Source organism: Oryza sativa, chromosome 7, assembly GCF_034140825.1.
Source record: "Oryza sativa Japonica Group chromosome 7, ASM3414082v1".
In the NCBI taxonomy this organism is placed as follows: domain Eukaryota; kingdom Viridiplantae; phylum Streptophyta; class Magnoliopsida; order Poales; family Poaceae; genus Oryza; species Oryza sativa.
In genome coordinates this window covers 11,471,598-11,488,899 of record NC_089041.1, presented here as the reverse complement: position 1 = coordinate 11,488,899, position 17,302 = coordinate 11,471,598, and the positions used below count along the sequence as shown (strand labels likewise).

The window sequence follows — 17,302 nt, the reverse complement described above, 5'->3', positions numbered from 1 at the left end:
CTTCAAAGACACTTTGGCGGCATAGGTTCTAAGATAGGTTCCAAACTTCACTCTATCTGAACACTTAAGATTCGACTATCATCTTCTTATTCCTCGATCCACTTGACTTGCAGAAGTTGACAACATCGACGTCTTCGAGTTTCTCCATCAAGATTAACGACTACTCAAGTTGAAAGAGGAAGGGGGAAGAACGACAAAACGATTTGCAAAGAATTCTAGATAAGGAAGAAAGGAAAATTTTCACAAATTATGTTTTCGGAAGATTTGTCCTTAAGGTTTGACCATTTGGCTTATCCTACAGTCGAGATGGCTCTGATACCAACTTGTCACGCCCGGAAATTCACTAGTAATTTCCGAACTTATTTGTGCATAAAATCCTCGTCCAGGAATCAGCCGAGGTACACAAACTGACAATTTAATATACAAATCCATCATAATAATAACGTTACATACTTACAAAAGAAAAGAAAACAGCAGCGGAATAACGATCTAGCGATGGCTTCAGCTCCACTCCCACAGGCAGCTCAACTGGGGTATAAGCCAAACGTCTTCTCCTTCTGGATCCTTTATCTTCAACTGAGGTTTGATTGATTATTGCAAGAATGAGCATATGACATACTCAACAAGCCACACAGCAAATATGCAAGTGCACAAGGATACCAAAGGATGGCATAATATAGGCTCATTTGCGAAAGCAGCATTTAGCAAAGAGTTAAGAGTAGTAAAACAATAGAGTAATTAATTAAAAATTTTAATCAACACTGAACAGCACACCCATGCTGCACAGGCCCAACCATCCTGAACAACCATACCCGGCTGTACAGATCTAACTCCAAACCAGGAGCTAAGCAAATTATTACCAAGTATAACATCCATAATTATTGTGAGAGGTGTGAGACTAATCACGAAAAACATTGCTCAACCCGCCCATAACCGCGGGCACGGCTATTCGAATAGTTTTACTCTGGCCAGAGGTGTACCACTGTACCCACAAGACACAACCCCACATCATGTCACCATGTGCCTCAATACCACCACGGTACCTCGGAAAAGAGTTGTGACAATACCCCTTGCACAACATAACCCATTACAGCGCACCTTTCCTGGATCATAATCACCCCCTTATAAACAAGGCATGGACTCCCCAGCGACCCCCGTGGACTTCTCGCCACTTCTCAGTCTGGCGCACTATAATGAATCACGCTACACAAAAGATAAAGCCGTTGCCCACGCTGGCTTGTGGTTGGCACGATAAATGTTTCACAACAGTAGCTCGCGAACCGGTCCTTAATTGTCATGAGCACGACTCTCAAAACCATGTGCTCACAACCCACCATTATCAAGTTTTAGTTGGCAAGTAATTAATTAACCAATCACGATTAACCATCGTGAACTATCATTAAGCCATCCTTAAATAATAGTGAGTCATAAGTTATCCCAATAGTGTGCTAATGTTTCTAAGCATGGCTAAGCAATCATAACTAATATCTAGCTGAACCAATATATAAAGCCCAACTAGTCAAGTTATAATAACCCAAGGTATCAAGGAATAAAGTAATCAATGCAAATTGGCCATAACAAAGGAATAAGTTCACACCACCCGGTGACATTCGAAAATAAATGCACAGTTGAAATAAATAGAGAATTTAAATATAGGATCAACATGCTCAAAGGATTGTGTTTAGGATCTGTGTGACTTGCCTTGCAATAATCGATCTTCAATTAATCTTCTTGAATACTTCCGGCGCACTCACGAACCTTCGCAACGACGGAAACGACAAGCTAACACGCAAAACGAAGAAAAAGACTAATAAAAACCAAATAAACAGTACATATAAAGTAAACAAACATGTAGATCATGATTTTAGATGAATTTAGCAACTTGAACCACTCAAAACCGAGTTACGATGATTTAGTTATGAATTTCCGAAGATTTAATCTATTAGAAAAACAGGAAAAAGAAAAACGATGATGACGTCATGATGACCTCATCAAAGGCGGCCGGCTCGGATGGCGACCTCGCCGGAGCTAGGGCGACCGGCTGCGGATTTGGAGGACATGAACACGTAGAGGACGACGAGACGAACCCAACGGTACTCACCCTCGAACCAAACGACGAACGACGACGGCCGGCGACGAGGTCTAGCGGCGGCGCGGCTTCGGTCGGCGGTGGCGACGGGACTCCGGTGATCAGCGGCTTCGGGGGTCAGGCGGCCGGGATTCTCCACACCTCGGCGCACCTTACGGCGGTGACGGCGACCGGCGGCGACGACGGAAGCGGCGGCGCGACGCGGATGGAGCTCGGCCGGCGACGACGGCGGGGCGGAGCACGTGGCGGCGGCGCTACGAGGCACGGGAGACCACGGGAGAGGGGGCAAACGAAAGAGGAGGACTAGGGGGTCCTATTTATAGCCTTGGATTGAAGAGATCGGACTCCTCCCGCAAGAAATCGATCCGGGAAATCAAAAACTCGGTTTTGGAGATAAACTCGAAAACGAGTTCGATTCGGATAAGATACTCAACGATTTGCTCCGATTTTTGGGGGTAAAGATAGAGGAGGATAAGAGGAATATTTCCCCTCAACTAAATTGGAAAAAGGAGCAACGGGGAGGCGAGATTTGGAAGGAAGAGGCGGCGGCACTGTGCACGGCACGGCTGGCTCGGGCTCTGCCTGAGCTGGAAGATGAACAGTAGCGCAGGGAGGAATAGTAGACTTTTCCGGCTGGGCTGAGAGGAGAGGAGGCGGCTCAGGTTGGGCCGGCGGAAGAGAGAGGAAGGAAAGGAAGGAATGGGCCGAAAATGGCCCAAGCTGAGGAGGAGGATTTTATTACTTTCCCAATTAAAATAATCACTTAAATGATCTTTGAATTGTTAAAAATACTTCCAATGCTCAAATAATTCCAAGAAAAATCTTGAACATACTTGGACACTCAAAGTACTTAACAAAATTATAATTAGACCATTTAATGATTAATTTAATATGTGGATAATTACTGAAATGCTCTTTGTAAATTAATGAACATTTAATATAAATTCTATTATTAATTTATTAAATAATTTATAAATCCTGAAACGAAAATCAGGATGTGACATTTAGTCCCATAACCTCTACTTCGTAAAAGTAGCATATTATCGCAAGATTTTTTAAAAGTTACATGCAAGTTGTATTGTAGGTACATTCAAGGTGCGATGTAATTACACTATGATTACACTATTGTTACATCTGTCAAATTTTTCGGATAAACTGATTTATAATACAATATCACTTCCTTGTTAAATAAATTACTACCGCTTTTTGCATTTCATTAAGAACATGAAGGTATCCAGCTTATTCACTATAAGGCCATTCACAATGCATCTAGGTGGCATTTGCCTCAACCTTCCACATAAAAGATTCTATGCCACATTTACTTCTCCCATGACCAAAGGAAGAACGGGGAGCCAAAATGGGTCACCTGTTCCTCGTCAAGAATTTGTTAGGGAGGGGAGAGGAAACCGTCGCTTGGCTGTCCTCCCGAGATGCTTCGTTGCCTTCAACGCGGGAGTTTGGAGAGACGGCGACCGGAGTTGGAAGGAGCATACCGGGAGTTCGTCGTCACCCCCGATCTCGGTCGTTGAGCTCCGCCGCTGCCGCCGACCGTCGCCTTCGCCACCGGTAGAACCGTTGGGGAGAGGGAGACGAGCGGCTCCATCTTAGGGAAGAAGGGTCGCCGCCAGATCTGCGTGTAGGATCGAATCACAAGAACTAAGCCAACCAGAGGGGGGTGAATGGTTGGTATACCCAAAAACCGAAAACTTTTAGCGGAAATAAAAGTTACCCTCGAAATCGACGGAGATTGGTCTGACCGAGATTGATCTTCCGGTCTGACCGAGTGGATGCCGCCGGCCTGACCGGTGTTGAACCTCCGGTCTGACCGCCGAAGTCTGCCACGCCTGTCGCTGCCGCCGGTCCGACCGCCGGTATGCCACCGATCTGACCGCTGGTAGATCGCCGGTTAGACCGCCGAAACTCGGTAAACACAAATCGAAGAGCTCTTAAAGTGGATGACGACTTTATTGATTCTCTCTATGTTTACAAAGTGCACCAACAGCACTCCTTACAAAAATTTCGACTAAACTCGAAACCCTAACTCAAAACTCAACTCAATTGCTCTCTAAAGCGATATCGGGAAGCCTCACGCTCCCCCTCTATTTATACATGAGGTAGGCAGCCTAAAGCCACGAACCAAACTCATACTAAGAGTCCTAAACACCTTAGGAAACCCTCTAGTACAAGAAAGAAACTTTACATAACCAATCGTACCAAATTTGGACTCCTTCCAAATTCGACTCTGCATCCTATACGCACACAATAACTCCATTGTATGCCATATAGAATCTCCATCAACCACGTGCATCAACTCTAGCCTTAGTATCCCGCATGATCTCTGACCACTACGGACGTCGTCTTATCCCCAAGTCGACTCCCGGTCCATCACCGCAAATACTCTCCCGAGACATCGAGTCACCTACATATGGAACAAACAAAGAAACCATATTCCGAGACCAAGCTATCTCCAACTTGACTCATTAGCAGCAAACAATAGTATTACAAACGTATAGTATTCATCTAGAAGTCATAATCATGAAATAAACTCGAATATCCAAATAAACAACCCGAAACCGAAACCGACACAGTGCCGGCCGATCAGACCGCGGGCTGCGCCGGTCTGACCGCGCATTACACGCCGGTCTGACCGGCTACCAGAGCTCGGTCTGACCCGGTCACATAAAATGAAGATCCTGCGATTCACCTGTAGATCCAATCATCTCCAAAACCACTTCGTGAATAAATTCCAAATAACAAAACCAATAATCTCCAATGCCTAATTGTTCATCACGGAATAATAATCAAAAACACCTTTGATTTTACAATCTCCCCCTTGATGAACACATTGGCAAATCCATAAAAATGTTTTGGTGTTTAGAAAAATAAAAAGAAAAGTGGTAAAAAGCACACTTCGTACAAATGTACACATCGCGCTCAAAAATCCAAAAGAAAACTTCTCCCCCTTTTTAAAAGAAAGAAATTCCCAATTGAACCAAAAACATGCTCTTCTCAACAACTCTCCAAAAATTCACCTTGCTGCTCTAAAAATCCAAAAATTTTCACATTACTTCTCCCCCTTTTGACAATGATTTCATCAAGCATAGGAATTATGTTCATTAATGTTCAAGAGCTTAGCATACATATAGCATATCATGTCATGTGTTGCAATAAAAAGAAGATGAACCCGTCTATAACATAACAAGCATGCATTAAAGTATAACCATGAACCAAAGATTTTACAATTAAACTTGAATCAACAATCAAAATTCATGATTTCGTACGATTTATAATGCAACATCTTAACAAGCACATAGGTTGAAGAATAAACAATAAACACATACACCTATTGCATTTATCACTCTTTCTCAAATAACCTTTAGCACAAAATAACCAAGAGAATTTTTTAACTTTTTCTTTTCTTGAGCCTTTTTGCTCATATTTTTCTCTTTTATTCCAGGTACGTCCCTGTCGTCAAGATTGTTTCCAGGGATTCGGCACCCATTATTTTGCTCACATCGAATACGTCCTTGCCGTCAAGACTGTTTCCAAGGATTCGGTATTTATTTTTTTATATTTTTTATTCTCTTTTTCACAATGAGCAATTAAAGCTATTTGAGGAATAACAAGTCAATAAAGCATATATATAGAGCATTTATAAATCAAACCATATGCTAGCATCAACATTGCATATTTTCTTAATTCAAGTATAGAATTTAAGTGTCATGCATCATCTCCCTTAAAAGCAAAATCTAAATCTCATGAAAAGACTAGAATACATACAAGCTATGCTAGATACAAATAAACCTTCAAAGTATTGCTAGCATGCACAAGAAAATACCATATACATAAACAAAGCTCTCTTTTCTCAATTTTTTCATTGTCATATTATCGCTTGATAAAACCATGAGGTACAAACTCCCCCTCGAACCATGCCAAAAGGATGAATTATGCCCAATTCACCACGAAGAAAAGCAAAGCGATTAGAATCCAAAGGTTTAGTGAAAATATCAGCAATTTGCAACTTGGTGTCCAAAAACTGCAATTCAACATCTCCCTTCTCAACATAATCCCTCAAGAAGTGAAAGCGAATATCAATGTGCTTTGTGCGTGAGTGTTGAACAGGATTCTTAGCAATATAGATAGCACTAGTATTATCACAAAAGAGAGGTATTTTCTCAAAAGTAAGACCATAATCTTTCAAAGTAGATAAAAGCCAAAGAATCTGTAAACAACAACTAGCAGCAGCAACATATTCAGATTCAGCAGTTGATTGAGCAACACTAGATTATTTTCTAGAAGACCATGCAATCAGCGATATAACAAGAAAATGACATGTTACACTAGTACTTTTCCTATCAATTCTACAACCTCCAAAATCAGCATCGGAATATCCACTTAAGCATATAGAAGATGAAGTAGAATACCAAATTCCAAACTTAAGTGTATGATTCAAATACCTCATTATTCGCTTGACCGCTTGACGATGTGAAGCACGAGGAGAAGCTTGAAAGCGTGCACACAAACACACAGCAAATTGTATGTCTGGCCTAGAAGCAGTTAGATACAACAAAGATCCAATCATGCTTCTATACTCCTTTTGATCAACAGTTTCACCATCTTCATCATGATCCAACACAGCTGTAGAACCAATTGGTGTTGAAATTGGCTTGCAATTCTCCATCTTGAACCGTCTCAAAAGATCCTTCGTATACTTCGTTTGATGCACAAAAGTACCTTGAGGTGTTTGCTTAATTTGCAATCCCAAAAAGTACGATAACTCACCCATCATGCTCATCTCAAATTCCCTGCGCATAGTCTCAGCAAAATCTACAACCAAGGCGTGTGTCGAACAACCAAAGATGATATCATCCACATAAATCTGAACAAAAAGTTGATTATCACCATGCTTAAGAACAAAAAGCGTTTTGTCAACCTTTCCCACCCCAAAAGCTAGTCATTGAGGTGAGGGGCTCCCCCACATACATCTTAGGTCCTTTGCCCTTCCACAACCAATGTGGGACTATTCAACAATCTCCCCCTTCACACATTGGTGTTCCTCAGCCCTTCACCGCCCCTTCACCGTATCCGGGCCCCCACCAGCCCACGTTCCATCAGGTATACTGGCCCCGCAGGTACCCACGGTCCATCAGGCCTTCACACATGTGTCCATCGGGCCAGCGATGTTAACCTAGCTTGGCTCTGATACCACTTGTAGGATCGAATCACAAGAACTAAGCCAACCAGAGGGGAGTGAATGGTTGGTATACCCAAAACCGAAAACTTTTAGCGGAAATAAAAGTTACCCTCGAAATCGACGGAGATCGGTCTGACCGAGATTGATCTTCCGGTCTGACCGAGTGGATGCCGCCGGTCTGACCAGTGTTGAACCTCCGGTCTGACCGCCGAAGTCTGTCGCGCCTGTCGCCGCCGCCGGACTGACCACCGGTATGCCGCCTGTCTGACCGCCGGTAGATCGCTTGTTAGACCGCCGAAACTCGGTAAACACAAATCGAAGAACTCTTAAAGTGGATGACGACTTTATTGATTCTCTCTGTGTTTACAAAGTGCACCAACAGCACTCCTTACAAAAATTTCGACTAAACTCGAAACCCTAACTCAAAACTCAACTCAATTGCTCTCTAAAGCGATACCGGGAAGCCTCACGCTCCCCCTCTATTTATACATGAGGTAGGCAGCCTAAAGCCACGAACCAAACTCATACTAAGAGTCTTAAACACCTTAGGAAACCCTCTAGTACAAGAAAGAAACTTTACATAACCAATTGTACCAAATTTGGACTCCTTCCAAATTCGACTCCGCATCCCATACGCACACAATAACTCCATCGTATGCCATATAGAATCTCCATCAACCACGTGCATCAACTCTAGCCTTAGTATCCCGCATGCTCTCTGACAACCACGGACGTCGTCTTATCCCCAAGTCGACTCCCGGTCCATCACCGCAGATACTCTCCCGAGACATCGAGTCACCTACACATGGAACAAACAAAGAAACTATATTCCGAGACCAAGCTATCTCCAACTTGACTCATTAGCAGCAAACAATAGTATTACATACGTATAGTGTCCATCTAGAAGTCATAATCATGAAATAAACTCGAATATCCAAATAAACAGCCTGAAACCGAAACCGACACAGTGCCGGCCGGTCAGACCGCGGGCTGCGCCGGTCTGACCGTGCATTACACGCCGGTCTGACCGGCTACCAGAGCCCGGTCTGACCGGTCACATAAAATGAAGATCCTGCGATTCACCTGTAGATCCAATCATCTCCAAAACCACTTCGTGAATAAATTCTAAATAACAAAACCAATAATCTCCAATGCCCAATTGTTCATCACAGAATAATAATCAAAAACACCTTTGAATTTACAGTGTGAAAGTTAGTTCCGTTTTCCGCCGCTGCCAGATCGGGGCGAACTCGACGGCGACATGGACGGCGGCTTACGGCCCCGACGAGGAGAGGCCCCGGCTTCTCGCTCGCCACCGTCGCCGATTGGGCCTCCTCGACCCCTCGCCACTCGTCGTCGCGCGCTTCGTATCTGCTGTGCCGCGCTGAAGGAGGAGAGCACGTGAGTTGAGGAGAGAGAGACATGGGAGAAAAGGCAGGCGTCGGTTGAGGGGAGACAGGGGAAAAGCTGAGAAAATGTGTTTATTTATGTGGGCCCTTTTTAAGGTTACATAGCACTTTGCAACTTGTGACTAACAATATTCTTGGGTGTTCTTAAGTCTAGGTGACATATGAGGTCCACCTAAATGTATGGCCACACTGCTAATGCCCCGCGTTCGTCGAGGGAGATTGAGTGAGAAAACACATCATTTTCTGCGCGCACGTTTTCCAAACTACTAAATAGTGTGTTTTTTTTAAAAAAAATTCTATAGGAAAGTCGCTTTAAAAAATCATATTAATCCAACTTTTGAATTTAAAATAGTTAGTACTCAATTAATCATGCGCTAATGACTCACCTCGTTTTGCGTATCTTCCCAATCTTCTCAATCGCAAATTGGGAAGATACGCAAATCAAGGTGAGCCATTAGCGCACGATTAATTGAGTATAAACTATTTTAAACTTCAAAAATGGATTAATATAATTTTTTAAAGTAACTTCTGTATAGAATTTTTTTTCAAAATACACACCGTTTAATAGTTTGGAAAGCGTGTGCGTGGAAAACGGAACTAACTTTCACACAATGTGCTGCTGCCGAACACAGATCTCAGACGATCAACAGAATACCATGTCATACATAACGGATTACAGATGATGAAACAACAGTAAGGAACACTTCTTCTGCCTGATCTGAGGCGATCAAAAAAGTCTACTCCTACTTGACAATTGATCCATATATAACCACATCTCAGCGCCAGCCGGCCGGCAGAAAGCATTCCATCACCACTACACATCGTCATAGTCCAGCTAGCCAGCGGACAATTGATCCATATATCAACCACTGCAACCAATGGCTGACGATTTTCTCTCCAGCCAGCCACAACCATGGCCGCCTCTTCTTCAGTTATCAGCTGCTGTGCTCTTCTTCCTCCTCCCCCTCCTCTACCTGCTCTTCCTCAGGGGCAGCAATGGCGAAGTACGGGGCCGACAGGGAAACTCTGCTTCTGCTCCTTCCCTGCCGGGGCCCTGCCGCCAGCTGCCGGTGCTGGGCAACCTGCTCCAGATCGGCAGCCGGCCACACCGCTATTTCCAAGCCGTGTCGCGGAGGTATGGCCCGGTGGTGCAGGTGCAGCTCGGCGGTGTCCGTACGGTGGTGGTCCATTCGCCGGAGGCGGCCGAGGATGTTCTCCGCACGAACGACGTGCACTGCTGCAGCCGGCCGCCCTCACCAGGCATGTTTATAAAACAGCTTACGCCTTGTTATTTTCACGTACTTCTTTTAGGGCCTGTTTGGTTTGAACGGGATTGAAGTGGGGATTGAGGGGGATAATTTCACACCACAATAGATATGGAACAAAACTCCTCCAATCATTTCTTCACAGGGATTAACCAAAAACAAGATCTTAGGACTTTTTTTATGCCGACTATTTTGACGTACTCCCAAGTCGATCACTAAGCAATCACGCAAGTGTAATACTCCCTCCCTCCGTCTGCACCGGATGCATGTACATATAAGATTCAACTCTAATATTTGACAAATACAAGCAAAACTCTTTTCATAGTCGGACAATCAGCAGGTATGCGAGCGGATACTTATAAAAATCACGGCTTTTATAGGCAGGCACTACACCTACTAAAAATCAGTTTTCTCACACGGCCTCGTAAGCCACCAGTTTACCCAAACAAGTCTCCTATGTCAATGGCGTGAAAATGGGTTTTCACACTTGACGCGCTAAGCGGACCGACTAGAGAAAAAGAAAGAAAAAAATATAAATATATGCAGTGGCAAATCCGCTGTTGGAGCTGGTTGGGCTCCAGCCCCAGCTCTGGCTGCCAAGAATCGACCCTAGATATCTATGCTTAGTGAGTTCACACTGACAGCAAAAAGCAAACGGCCATGCAGTGATGGCTCTTTGGCTGGAGAAGTTCAGGTTGAAAGAAATGATGTGCACGAAAATTTAATAGATCATTTGTAATCATTAATTATATTGTGGATTATTTTTACTCTTGTCTTCCAGTAGCTGTTGCAGTCTGCAGCCCATGACCTATATATATCTTCCAATCAACTTGTTCCCTTTACTCTTTATTTCATTTTTCTACCCGCGTAGGATTTTAAAATATTATTGATATAGTTCAAAGATACTTCCTCCGTTTCATATTATAAGACTTTCTAGCATTATCCATATTCATATAGATGTTAATGAAATATATGAATATGGATAATACTAGAAAGTCTTATAATATAAAATGAAGGGAGTATATGATTATTTTGTATTATGACTTTAAATATAAAGCCCCACCACTATTTTCATCCTAGATTCGCCACTGAATATATGTTCATGAAAAATTATCCAAACTCCTCAAATATCCAAGATCAAAATCGCAAATCCATCTGAGCCGCATGAGCTCATTCACGACATAGCTAAATCACTATCACAAAAAAATAATTCACAGAGAAATTCACAAAGCAGCAGTGCTGACGACGACGACGTAGCACCAGACCGAGCCTCATGAGCTGCTCCAACGCCAACACCGACCGCATGCTCACCAGTCGAGCTATGGTCCTCTCCGCTGGATCCGTGTGTCGTTGTTGCTCTTAGAGCAGGTACAATAGCAGATTATTAGCCAGCTATAAATATATTTTAATGAGATAAAGGATGAGAGAGAAAAACAGCGGACTACAGACATGTAACCATGCAACACGGACTTCAAGACGCAATATGTGTATGACAGGTGGGACCATATATTAATAGTATAGTAAGCAACTATTGTATGAATTGGCTATTAGATCGGCTATAGATGAATTAGAGCTAGTAGTGAGCTATACTATTAAACTTGCTCTTAGAGATACTGCTGCTCCGACAGCCATCACGGTGGCGTGCCGTAGCCATCGATCCCAAGGCAACCGTCGCTCCCATGCTCTCCAGGGATGGATCCACTGCACCCGTGGCCTGGGGCGGTGGATCGATCTGCCCATCGCGAGGCTTCTGGCACCGGATATAATTGTCACGAGGGCGTCGTTACCAGATTCCTCCAGTCAGGAACCCCGACGAGCCACTGTAGCCACTCCCATCGAGTAGGTTTGGAAGAGATGAAGTGAGCTAATAATAAAGAGGACATGAGAGAGGGGAAATGATAGAGGGAAACGAGAGAAAATAGAGGGGAGAGATAGGATTTGTCTGGGAGAAGAAAAAATTATAAGGAGGGGTGTGCAACCGAAATTACTTTCGCTTGTGCCAAATTATAAGGAGGACAAACATCAAAATTATCTTTTAAATTATAGAAAATTTAAGTGAATTTCGCTAGCGGTACAAAAAACGATGCGATCTAGTAAAAAAACTCATAAAACTCTCATTCCAGTACACGAACATGTGTAGGTGCATGCAAACCATATCCAAAATATGATACAACACCTAATGTTGCTGACTTGGACCCCTGATGAGGTCATCATATCAGGACGTGAGGAAAAACATAGGAAATATGAGGAAATTTCCATGAGGTTATACCTCATGTTACCTCATGTTAAATTTCCTTCAAAATTTATATGGAATGAGGCATTTCATACAAATTTTTATAGAATATATTTATTTTATTCAAATAGCTATATAGAAAAATGGAAAAAGAGGTTTTCATGGCAGCCGGTGAGATGAGTAGACGCGAGACGGCGAGATGGCTGGCAAGAAGGCACTCCAGTGAGAAGATGACACCAAAACCGATGGAATCTGCGGACTGCGGCAGGTGGTCGTGGTCTGCAGCGGCTACGGCTGGGAGGTCAGCTCATGCCCAATGGTGGTTACGACTTGGATGGCTGCGGCGCTGCGGCAGGATGAATAGGTGGTGGGCTGGGGCAACCTGACTCCGGCAACAGCGATGACAACATGAAGCTCAAACTTGGTTCAATCTTTAAACTGGAGACAACCTCGAATTAGCTGCTAATGGTTCGATCTGGTCACGAACTCATTATTTACCTTATGGAGAGTACCTCTAAATCTGAATTCTCAACAGGAATCACATCAGTAGAAATCCACGAACTCATTTTTTACTTTATGGACTGCAGTACTCACCGTATCTGACTCGGAGCCATATTGCCCTGGCCTGCAATGGTGCCAGCTCGCCTATCACTGCTCCTTCAATCATCACCAATGTCTACTAGCACTAGCACAAGTACCCTTCCGTAGTTCCGTATATGGATCCATTTTGCAGCCCTTTGGCGTTACTCATCAACCAATCAATTAGATTGAGACTTTCGTCCTTGGACTCAACCACAGCTATTGTGAAACTGATAATGATCGTGCAAATAACCCCCACACTTTTTCGTCCATAGACTGATAATGATTGTGAAACAGAGGAAGGAAAGAAACAAGTGTGGGGTCATGCCTTGACCACATGCATGCTGACGTGGCAATCTAATCACCATCTAAGTCAGCAAGATTTAGACATGGTGTCCTGTTTTCATCATGGCTCGCACGCACTATATATACACTATACAATACAAGTTTGTGTACTGCAGTTTGTGCTTTGCAAGTTCTTGTACTAAATCCTCAACCACCTCATATGTTTATGTACCATCGACTGTAATTTACTTAGGAAATTTTATAATTTTCTTATGGTATTTTCTACTAGTATCCGTTGTTGTTTATCTGGTGAAGCTCCGAGCCATCAACCATGAAAACCAAGAAAAGGTCCTAGTTGAGCGCCATATTTTTACATTTGGAATTTCTTTTAGTCTGCTTGCAAAAATGATGTGAGTACGTGTCTGAGAAATTTTTTTTATAGTGATATGAATTAAATTTTGTATAATTAAAATGATATATTGCATTGACATTTCAATCTTTTTTTTAGGTTATGATTTTATTGTAAATATTATAGTATATATATGAGTAAGACACAGTACTACAGAGTATATTTCACAGATATAGTTGTTCCCTGTTTGTCATTTTTCGCATGCATAATGTTACACCCCGCATTTTAAGTTATAAGATGTTTTGATTTTGGTCAAAGTTAAACTGCGTTAAGTTCGATCAAGTTTGTAGAAAAAGAAGTAATATTTTCAACCCAAGTCAAATTTATTATGAAAATATATTCAATTATTGATTCGATAAAACTAATTTAGTATTATAAATATTACTATATTTATCTATAAACTTAATCATACTTAAAATTATTTGACTTTAACCAAAATCAAAACATCTATATAAGTTATAATCTGGAACGGAGGGAGTATTAACTAGTACCATTCAGGTCCACGGATGCTGAGCTACAACTACCTGGACGTGGCCTTCGCCCCCTACAGCGACTACTGGCGTGAGATGAGGAAGCTCTTCGTCGTCGAGCTGACCAGTGTGAGCCGCGTCCGCTCCTTCGCCTACGCGCGGGCCGCCGAGGTCGCCCGCCTCGTCGACACCCTCGCCGCCTCCCCGCCAGGCGTCCCCGTCGACCTCAGCTGCGCGCTGTACCAACTCCTCGACGGCATCATCGGTACGGTGGCCTTCGGGAAGGGGTACGGCGCGGCGCAGTGGTCGACGGAGCGGGCCGTGTTCCAGGACGTGCTGAGCGAGCTGCTGCTCGTGCTCGGCAGCTTCAGCTTCGAGGATTTCTTCCCGTCGTCGGCGCTGGCGCGGTGGGCCGATGCCCTCGCGGGGGTGGAACGGAGGCGGAGGCGGATATTCCGGCAGGTCGACGGCTTCCTCGACTCGGTGATCGACAAGCACCTCGAGCCCGAGAGGCTGAGTGCAGGGGTGCAGGAAGACATGGTCGACGCGCTGGTGAAGATGTGGAGGGAGCAGCAGGATAGGCCATCTGGAGTACTAACGCGCGAGCATATCAAGGCAATCTTGATGGTATGGATTTAGTTCGTTTCATTTCTATGCTAAATTTCGTCTCTTTTTTCATGTCAGCATTGCGGATCAGATGTGTCGATATCGTCCATATTCCACTATAATTTGTCAAGTTTTACAACATTACGATTGCTCCGTTCTCTAGCTAGGTTGGAAATATATTTTGCGTCTCACTAATGGCGCATAGAGTTCGTTATTGAAATTATCCACCATATACTGTTAAAGCATAAGTGAACAATGCCAGCTTTGTTTGTATCTTTACACTAATGGCGCTAGAAAAACGATTTTCACAGTCCTCTCATCCTTAATTACACATGACCAAAATAAAAATGCCATGCATTAGGTTGGCAAGGGGAGAGGGGTCAAGAGTTGCTTGTGTAAACACATTATTACGTGACGTCACCTAAAATTAGTTGGTTATTTTAGGCGGCCACCTGTGATAATATAATTTTCCCACATAGCTCTTCTAAGAAATCGTCTGTCGATTTATTTTACATGTCCAGTGCTTTTAAATACCCGCGTGCTCTCAACTGTTGAGACACCCACCCGTGTGTGTCTTAATACATGTGTGTGTTTGTCCTTTCGTCTTCCTCATACCACTACTTCAACTACTTTCACTTCTATCGGTTATTGTGCAAACTCTTTGGAAGAGGAACCGCTAGAAGCCAATCATATCCTACACTACCAAGCCACACCACGCCACATCCCTCACCTCCCACTGTTCATCTACTTTTCAATAAATAGAGGGCAATGCGGGTTTTCTCATAATGCTCTCCCTCTCTGCATTAATCTACATCTCATAAGGATTGCAATTCTTTAAAAGGGGTTTCAGTAAGGAATATAAATGACCTAGATGCCCCTTGTTAAATAAGGGATGGTTGGGAGTGAGAGGGTATGTTTGGTGATAAGATGGGAAGAAATTTCAATGGGAGATGATTGACGACACAACTAGTGTTCTAGGGTGATGATCTTTTCGGACAAAATTTGAATTATAGAATTGTGTTCTTTTGGGGATGGAGGGGTAGGTAAAAGTGACCTTGACCCTAGGTATTTGCTGATGAAATTTTAAAAAATTACAACAAAATTTCAATTCATGTGTGTGGCCGAGGTGAACATGCATAAATATGGTGGGAAGTGCCAAATCATTTTAAGATTTTGGATGAAAAATGATTGGTTCTTAAGCTAAAGGTAATTTATTAGTTTATGAAAACCTACACATAATTGTGTGTATGGAAGAAATGCAATGGTTGTGTCTTCAACAGTGCTTTTCCGTGCATCTTAGATATTTTGCATGTGGTGGCTAGAGAGAGTTCTTTTTGTTGTATTCCAGAAGCTAAAGCGCTCTGTGAAATTCTGTATGGGTCACTCTCCTTGGATGGCTAGTTCTCCTTAGTGGTGTCTCGGTTGCATGTCCTATTTCGTGAATTTTTTTTAGGAAAAAACAACACATAAAATTCTAGTATGAATTGCTTTATTTTCAACAAACTACACATGGGTGTCCCATAGCCCACTACTAAGCCTGTTGCTATTCAGATATATCACATTGTATCATATACTCGGATCACACTTTATATTTCAGAATACATTTGCTGGAGGAATTGACACAACTGCTATAACTGCAATTTGGATAATGTCCGAGATCATGAGGAATCCAAGGGTGATGCAAAAGGCACGAGCTGAAGTTCGCAACACCGTGAAAAACAAACCACTGGTAGATGAAGAAGATAGCCAAAACCTCAAGTACCTCGAGATGATAATAAAAGAAAATTTTAGGCTGCACCCACCAGGGAACTTGTTGGTTCCAAGACAAACCATGCAACCGTGCTTGATTGGTGGATACAATGTGCCATCAGGAACAAGGGTGTTTATAAACATATGGGCAATGGGAAGAGGTCCTATGATATGGGACAATCCAGAGGAATTCTACCCAGAGAGGTTTGAGGACAGAAATATGGATTTTAGAGGCTCCAACTTTGAGCTTGTTCCATTTGGCTCAGGGAGAAGGATTTGTCCTGGTGTTGCCATGGCTGTGACTAGTTTAGAGCTTGTAGTGGCCAATTTGTTGTATTGCTTTGATTGGAAACTTCCAAAGGGAATGAAGGAAGAAGATATTGATATGGAGGAAATAGGGCAGATTTCTTTTCGCCGGAAAGTGGAACTTTTTATTGTGCCTGTGAAACATGAACAATATCAGCTTATGGGACACATAAATTAATATGCAATTGAAATAAATTTCCTATAATATTTTCATCTCATAGACATATTTTATTTTTCCCCTTATAGTTTTGTGTTGTCATGCTTTAATTCTTTAAAATTTTAAGGAACAACCTAGATTATGTTGTTTAGCTATGGCATTGGCCTGATTTTCATACCTTATTTAAGTTATTATTTAAAATTGGTCCATCAACTCTCAAAACTATTCATGTTTTATCTATGGGCCTAATCTAAGGTGGTTCTTTTTTTTTTTGATGATATGGAATTTATGTGGAATCTAATGGACAAAGAGCGATGATGCTACTGTACTAAATAACCAATACAAGAATCCACATACTTTCTCTCTATATGTGTCTTCCACCTTATATCTTCCATATATTTATTTATTTATTTGTTTTGATTTTCCAGCCAAAATGATAAATAACGCATATTGGAAGATTTGGGTGCCACAGGGCATATTAGCTATCGAATCAGGAATAAAAGCATATAGAAAGAAAAGAAGTTAGCTGACATGTGGAATAATAGTATGTT

The 17,302-nt window shown here is 42.6% G+C and overlaps 1 protein-coding gene and 1 long non-coding RNA gene across 2 annotated transcripts; one reads left to right on the top strand and one right to left on the bottom strand.

Moving 5' to 3' along the window:
- Positions 1-325: 325 nt before the first annotated feature.
- On the bottom strand, positions 326-2,521 carry LOC136357258 (uncharacterized). Its single transcript, XR_010742464.1, has 3 exons — positions 2,102-2,521; positions 1,702-1,782; positions 326-576 (listed from the first exon to the last, which is right to left on the bottom strand). It is a non-coding gene; the product is annotated as an uncharacterized lncRNA (long non-coding RNA).
- Positions 2,522-9,319: 6,798 nt separating this feature from the next.
- LOC4342954 (4-hydroxyphenylacetaldehyde oxime monooxygenase) lies at positions 9,320-16,812 on the top strand. Its single transcript, XM_015790104.3, has 3 exons — positions 9,320-9,952; positions 13,962-14,560; positions 16,137-16,812. The coding sequence occupies exons 1-3, from the start codon at positions 9,571-9,573 to the stop codon at positions 16,770-16,772; spliced, it is 1,617 nt and encodes a 538-aa protein (XP_015645590.1). The 5' UTR covers positions 9,320-9,570; the 3' UTR covers positions 16,773-16,812.
- Positions 16,813-17,302: the final 490 nt, after the last annotated feature.

Bases quoted from the DNA above. Each gene is read 5' to 3' on its own strand.
- LOC4342954 (XM_015790104.3), top strand. From the start codon at position 9,571: ATGGCTGACGATTTTCTCTCCAGCCAGCCACAACCATGGCCGCCTCTT. The intron at 9,953-13,961 runs GCATGTTTATAA...AGTACCATTCAG, and splicing joins CAGCCGGCCGCCCTCACCAG to GTCCACGGATGCTGAGCTAC. The intron at 14,561-16,136 runs GTATGGATTTAG...TTTATATTTCAG, and splicing joins ATATCAAGGCAATCTTGATG to AATACATTTGCTGGAGGAAT.